The 6,954-nt window shown below is 46.2% G+C and overlaps 1 protein-coding gene across 1 annotated transcript in view; it reads left to right on the top strand.

Annotated features, from left to right (window-relative positions):
• Positions 1-6,954, top strand: part of Adcy10 (adenylate cyclase 10) — a 68,491-nt gene that overhangs the window by 57,198 nt on the left and 4,339 nt on the right. Inside the window, exons 28-31 of the mRNA XM_023706313.1 lie at positions 3,676-3,880; positions 3,962-4,058; positions 4,983-5,098; positions 6,399-6,516. Coding sequence (XP_023562081.1) covers positions 3,676-3,880; positions 3,962-4,058; positions 4,983-5,098; positions 6,399-6,516 — 536 coding nt within the window. The remainder of the gene's footprint in view (positions 1-3,675; positions 3,881-3,961; positions 4,059-4,982; positions 5,099-6,398; positions 6,517-6,954) is intronic.

Below are 6,954 nucleotides of genomic sequence, written 5' to 3'. Positions count from 1 at the left end.
AGAGAGACAGAGACAGGGGAGAGCACCTTGACCCATGGACTGGACTCCCATTGTTTTGTTCTGGCTCATTTCAAGGCCTCTCAGTCTCTTTCCTGACCCAAATAATGCCTCAATATTATAAAACCAGCTTCGACCTTGTGTGCTCTCTGCAAAGGTCTTGGGACCAACTGGGGGAATCCACAGCCAAGGTTGCTAGCCAAAGCCTTTGATTAGATGAGAACTCCAGGAAATAAGAGCAAGAAATGTTCCAGTCAAATCCAACTCATTTAATGAAAGGGACCCAGCTTCTTTATAAACATCTGAATTTCTTCTGGATCCATCACTTCTTCCTAGAATCAACACTATCAAGAATAAAGGAGCAGGGTCAAGTAATCCAGGCTTGATGGTACACCCCTGTAACCCAAGCACTCAGAAGGCTGAGGCAAGAGGATTGCTGTGTGAGGCCAGACCTGACTAAAGAAATGAGTTCAAGGCCTGCCTGAACTACACAGCAAGACCTTGTCTCAAAAACATAAAACAAAAACAGAAAGGAATTAAAAAAAAAAAAAAAAAGTAACCTTGTTTTGGAGGAGCTTAAATTCCCAGCCAGGAATCTGTCCCCAGAATTAGTTCCTTTTAGTAGTGAAGGGCAGACATGGAAATATATATAAAATTATACTTAGTCCCCACCAAATCCTGGGCCACCACACAGTGTCACATTGGTCCTCTTCAAGTTCCTCCAATGTGAGGCTCACACCAGTCTTCACATTAGATGTTCCCTTTGTCTGGAGTGTCCACCCCCTGGTCCTTGCTGCCAACTATTTACAGTTGAGTGGTCACCTCCCCTGGGAAGCCTTCCTGACTGTCTTATTGACTGTCTCACTGTACGCTATCAAGTACAAATAAACCCAGATTGAATTTTACTTCTTCACCCTGGTCTCTCTCCTGACCACTGTAAGAGAGCTGGGACTGCCAGGAAGGTAACCTGGAACAGTCCAAATAGAAAGTGAATGAAGATGCTTGTTAGCCAGGTGGCTGCAATCACAGAGTGGTACACACCTGTAATTCCAGCACTTGGAAAGGCTGAGGCACAAGGATTACAAGTTTGAGCCCAGTCAGGGCAATTTAGCAACAGAGTGAGACTCTGTCTCAAAATAAAAAATAGAAAAGGGGCTGGACATGTAGCTCAGTGTGAGGGCCTGGGTTCAATCCTCAGTACTCAGGGAGGGTAGTAGGTAACTGGGACAGAAAGCAGAACAGGGGATGGGCTCCCTGGTGTTGGACAGCGCCCACATAGAGTAGACCCAGGGTGAGAACTGAGAAGGTGGTTTCCTCTTCTGGGTGGCCCCCACAAGCCCTGCAGTCTCCAGCTGAGAGCCTTGCCCCTGTACTGAGGCTATCAGACTCTGCTCTCTTGGTTCTGAGCTAAGAAGTCCTAGGCCTGACTGCAGCCCTGGGCGTTCTTTGTGCAACAATTCTGTATTCCCCCTACCCCAGCTGTCCTTGTCTGGCAGCGTCATCTGAAGCACCTTCCAAACTAGGAAGAAGGGATTGGCTAAGGTGAACTCTGTGATTTAACAAATGCTCAGCAACTGGCCTCTAACAGAACATGTGGATTACTAAGTTTTGTGCCATTTGAGGAATTACAGGAACAGGCCCCCATTCTGCAGTGCCTCCGCCACCCAGCTGCCTCAAACTTCTATTTGAGAGTCTCTTTCTCCTATGGGGGTTATTTTGTTTTCTTCTCTTTTGTTCTCTTCTTTCTTTTTGTGCTGAGGCTTGCACCCAGACCTACACACTGAGCTACACTCCCATCCCTCTTTTATGAAAGCAAGAGACATGAAAAGGAATATTGTGGGACTGTCCTGCTTCAAGGTTGTATATGGTTAGATTTTTGGACTTATGTGTAAACATAAGAAGTATATAATTCTTTATGGCTATTTTTAAAAATATATTCTAATTTTTTAATTTTTTATCATATTCTGTAGGGACTTAAAGTTCAACATATCAATACTTGATGAAAAATACCTGTTCCATGTTATGCCTAAGGTGTTTGATATTCAGACAGATAGTGAGATTAAGCTTAACAGCCTAGGTTGTATGGTAATAACAATAAGCTTGTCTTCTGGAGGGTTAACAACCTAAGTTTGCAGACCAAAATTAGAGAAAAAGGAGGGCCGCAAGTAAAGCCAACATTTTGGCCCTAGCCTTCCAAAGTCAATTAAGACTCAGGACATATGAGAAATTGTACTGTTATGTCATGTAACTCGGTAGTGTCCCAAATTTTCTGATCAAGGAGATTATGGGGCCAAAGAGGAAAGTGATTTATGGTGTAGAGTGTGCCTAAGGAGAGTCACATGGAGGGAAAACATTCTCTCAGGCTTTCACAGAGAGCACATTGGCCAAGCAATGGCCGTGACTCATCCACATGGCTGACACTGACAAAGGTTCTACAGTCTGAGGTATAGGATCTCAGTATAAATCCTGAGGGGATTTCACTGACCTTATCAGACCCAAAAGCTACAAGTCTTGTTGCATAGGTCCTGCTTTACCTTGGTCTTAACCATCCAGCAGAAAAGTATAAAAATGAAGTATAAGAAGTAAAGCCATGCTGTTATGTTGAGCTGTAGGGGACTCAGGTCAACAATTTCTGACATTGCCAGTCAAGCAGAAAACCCAATACTATTATGGGCTACTGGACTCTTTTAGAATATTTTGCTGAGTTTACAAACCTATAATATTCAAATAATGGAACTTAACAAAAAAAGGTATACCGATGAATGTCCATTTTGTATCTGTGTATTCAAAGTGGTTAGGATATATATATAGTTACATTCTTTTAATGAATACAGTGATTTGTTCTAATGGTGTTTGTAAATAGGATATCATGTCCGCATCTTGTACAGCAATTAACCACTAGGAAGAATGTATGCAATGTGTTAATTATTGAAACGGTCCTACCAATTTGATTTGAAAAAAAAATAATAACAACAACAATAAACAACAAAAAATATGTAAATTAAAAAATATATTTTTTATTTTGAGACAAGGTTTCACAGAGTGGCTCAGGCTGGGCTTTAATTTGCAGTCCTCCTGCCTCAGCAGGTTTTATCACAGCCAACTATTTGTATTTTTCAAAGCTAGATATAGATATAGATATAGATACAGATATAGATATAGATATATTCTAATCCTTTCAAAGGATTTCATTTTCCACCTCCTCTAAGCATTTATATTCTGAAGCAACTTTACCATTTTAATAAGTTGTTTCAGAAGGGATCATCTCTTAAATCTCCAAATAGGTTTACAAACAGTCCTTTCTTACATTTTCTTTAAAAGCAAACAAACCAAATCAACCTTTCTTTTTTGTTAAATTACAAAAGTAATGTGTTTTGTACCACTTGCTATAACAAAGTAAGCAACCTAGTGCACAGATCTGTAATCCCAGCACTCTGGGGGGCTAAGGCAGGAGGACAAGTTTGAGCCTGGGCCGGACAGTTTAGCAATTTAGCAGTTGAGTGAGGCCCTGTCTCAAAATCAAAAACCAAAGGGTGGGGGAGGGCTAGGGCTATAACTCAGTGTGAAACCCCAGGACTATAAAAACAAACAAACAAAGACTAACCCACAGAAGTTCATAATGAGAAAGAAAGTCCCTCTGCCCCTTGTTTTCACCTCTACCTCCCGCCACCTCTGCAGATTGTGAAGGCATTCCTGGACTACTCACAGTTTCATCAGTTGTCTGGCTACCAAGAGATGTGGTTCGCCTACGAGATCAAGGCCATGGAGCGAGTCTGCCGGCTCCCAGTGGACAGCGAGGCCATCGAGATGGTGGCCTATGTGGCTGACACCCTGGGCCACATCAAGTTCGTCATGGGCCACCTGGACTTGGCCATCGAGTTAGGTAAGGGCCAGCGGGACTGAGAGCCAGAGGAAGATACAAAGAAGACTGCAGCCCAGCATCCAGGGGTTCTTTTCTTCCCAGGTTTCCGGGCTCACAAGATGTGGGCCCTACTCCAGAACCCCAACACCTACTGCTCCGTGCTTAGTACACTCTCCGGCTCCCTGCTGCTGAGGAACAGGTACTCGCCTCAAAGCAGTTCCCCATGTTAGGAAGCCCCGTGTGGTGTGTTTCTGGGTTCCTTGTGCCCTGGCCAAGGGGCAGCAGGACTCTCCCATGGGCATAGTCTCTCCTGGGTGGCTCTGCCTGGTGGCTCAAGATCAGAAGGGAGTTGTTCACCTCCCATGGAAATCTGGCCTCCCACCTGCCAGGTGGGGAGAAAGGGACTGTTTCCTGGAGGGGGAGAGAGTCAGGGGGGAGCACCCAGGGCTGAAGGTTTGGGCCAGCATGGAGGACTCTGAAAGGACACAGACAGAAAGCCAGTGGGAGGTCAGGGCTGGGTTGGTAGTTTCAAAATCTGTTTATGAGCTATTTTAGGAGCCAGATGTGACAGTGCACATCTGTAATCCCAGCACCCTAGGAAGCTGAGGTAAGAGGATTAAAAGTTTGAACCTGGCCTGCACAATTTGGTCATTTATCAAGACCTTGGATCAGAAATAAAAAAATAAAAAGGCTGAGGGTAAAGCTCTAGGCAAAGGCCCTGGGTTCAATCTCCAGTACCAGGTGTGTTGTATTTCATTTTAAATTACTGGGCAGGACTAAGAGGATACCTGGCCTGGACTTCCTCTCTCTTCTCCTCTCTTTGGACACTTTTTTAAAAAATGTATTTAATATAGGGGCTACAGGGTCTCACTATGTAGTTTGAATTTGTAGTGATCCTCCTGTTTTCAGCCTCCCAAGTGCTGGGATTATGGGCATGCGCCACAATGTCCAGTCTTGATCACTGCCTCAACCTACCCCCGGGAGTGGGGCCAGCACGGTTTGCAGTGCCGGGGATCAAACCCCAGTCCCTGCGTTCTGCCTAAGCAGGTGCTTTAGTCCAATGAGCTATCTGGCCGGCTCTCTTTAGACATGTTCAATCCCACCACCTTTTCTTTGCCAACAGATACAAGCAACTGATCCAGGTGCTGGAGTTGCTGTGGCAACTGTCTGAGGAGGAAGAGCACATTTTCAGCAAGGCCTGCTTCTATGTCTTCTGCTTGGAAATCATGCTTTATTGTGGTGTGTGTGGCTTTGGATTGCAAAGCAACAGAGTGGGCAGCCCGTGTGCTGGCCTAAGGAGGCAGGGGTGGGGGCTGGGGGAATGCAGCACCAGGAGCGGGAGTGGGCAGTGGTGTGGGCCACGGGCCATGCAGCAGGCGCCGAGATGGCTGGGGAGCTTCGGGGAGGACGGTCCAGGCAGAGCACTCTAGCTAAGGGAGAGTGGGCAGTGCTGCCTTAGTAGGGGCCTTTCACTAAGGGTATTTAATTTGTAGCAGGTGTACTTAGGGACGCCATGTCCCGAGCCAGCGGGTCAGTCAACGAAGGTCATCTGGGAGAGGAGCGGGGAAGTGAGGAGGGGACAAAGGACAGGAAACGCGAGAAACGGAGACAAGACAGGATTCTGATCAAGTCTCATTTATTCAAAGGAAACTCTGGGTATATATAGTGGAGGTATAGGGAAATGACTTCAGCAGGTAAAAGGCGCGAGTAACTAGGCAACCGGGCTATGACAGGAAGTCCCACCTCCGGGGCATAGCAGGAGACTTATGGGAATTAGGCGGGGTAAGAAGAATTAGGAGTTTAGTTTAGCAGAGGTAGGGGAAGAGGAACCCGGAAACCCACTTGCAATAGGATTGGAGGCCTGGAATTATTGAGCCTCCCACAATGCCGTGCTTCAGGACTAAGGGTCGGATGGCTGCTGCTGAGAGTGCCAGACCCTCGGTAGCTCTTGGTCATTTGGAATACAAGCTCTTTCCTTGTGGCCTTCAAATGTCATCCCGTAGGAAGCCCTCTGTATACATATTAAACCAGAAGAACAGCAGGCGTGGTGGCACAGGCCTATAATCACAGCAGTTGGGAGGCTGAAGCAGGAGGGCTCTCTACAAGTTCGAGACCAGCCTGAATTACACAACAACTGTCACAAACAAATACAAACAAACAAACAAACAACCAGAAAAACCAACCAGGGAGTTTGTTGCCTGTACATGTGATGATGAAATGGGCTACACATATTTCCACCAATATAGGGACAAGGGTGGAAAGAGGAATAAGCTGCAGGCTATGCTAAGGTCTCGTCTGTATACTTGGGCCAGGTAGGGTGGTTTGAGCTCAGCTCCTGATCTGTATCCGGAAGCTGCCTCAGATACACTTCATTTCCACAGTAGCTGGGCTGCAGCCCTCGAAGGGCAGTGCAGCGAGGTGGCTGTTGAGTCCCTGCAGATTCACCAAGTAGTGGCAAATTCTCTGAGCAGTGGGAGCCTCGAGGCCAGGATGACCACCTCCTGCTGCCAGCAAGCTCAGCCACTTCTCTCTCTGGTAGGCTTTGTGTACAGACCTTTCGATGAGTGCCTGCAGTTCCTAAACCTCTACGAGGACACCACCATCCTCACGTTCCAGAGCGGAGTCCTCCTGAGCTTTTACTCGGCCCTGGCTATCTGGTAATGGTCGGCCGTGTGACACTTGGCTGCCCCAGTGAAAACGTTGCGTCCTGAAAAGTTAGCTAGGGAAAAAAAAAATTTTTAAAGAAAAAAAAAATCAGGCCCAGGGAGATAGCTCAATAGAATAAGCACTTGCCTGGCAGGTACAAGGACCTGAGTTCAATCCCTGGTTCTGGAAAAAAAAAAAAAAAAATCCTTTATAATGTGTGTGTGAGACAGCTCGAAGGTGTCAGGGTAGATTGTGTAGGTCTCCACCCTCCTAGTTGTGCGCGATAAGAAAGGACGTAAGAAAGGAGAAGCCAGGTGGGAGAGATAGCTTAGAAGCATAAGTGCCTGCCTGGCAAGGGCAAGGTCCTGAGTTTAATCCCCAGTACCAAAAAAAAAAAAAAAAAAAAAAAAAAAAAAAGGAGAAGCCTGCGGGACAGACAGCCTCCTCTG

The sequence above is a fragment of the Octodon degus genome, unplaced genomic scaffold, assembly GCF_000260255.1.
Source record: "Octodon degus isolate 3935 unplaced genomic scaffold, OctDeg1.0 scaffold00250, whole genome shotgun sequence".
In the NCBI taxonomy this organism is placed as follows: Eukaryota; Metazoa; Chordata; class Mammalia; order Rodentia; family Octodontidae; genus Octodon; species Octodon degus.
This window is presented reverse-complemented; position numbering and strand designations above follow the sequence as displayed.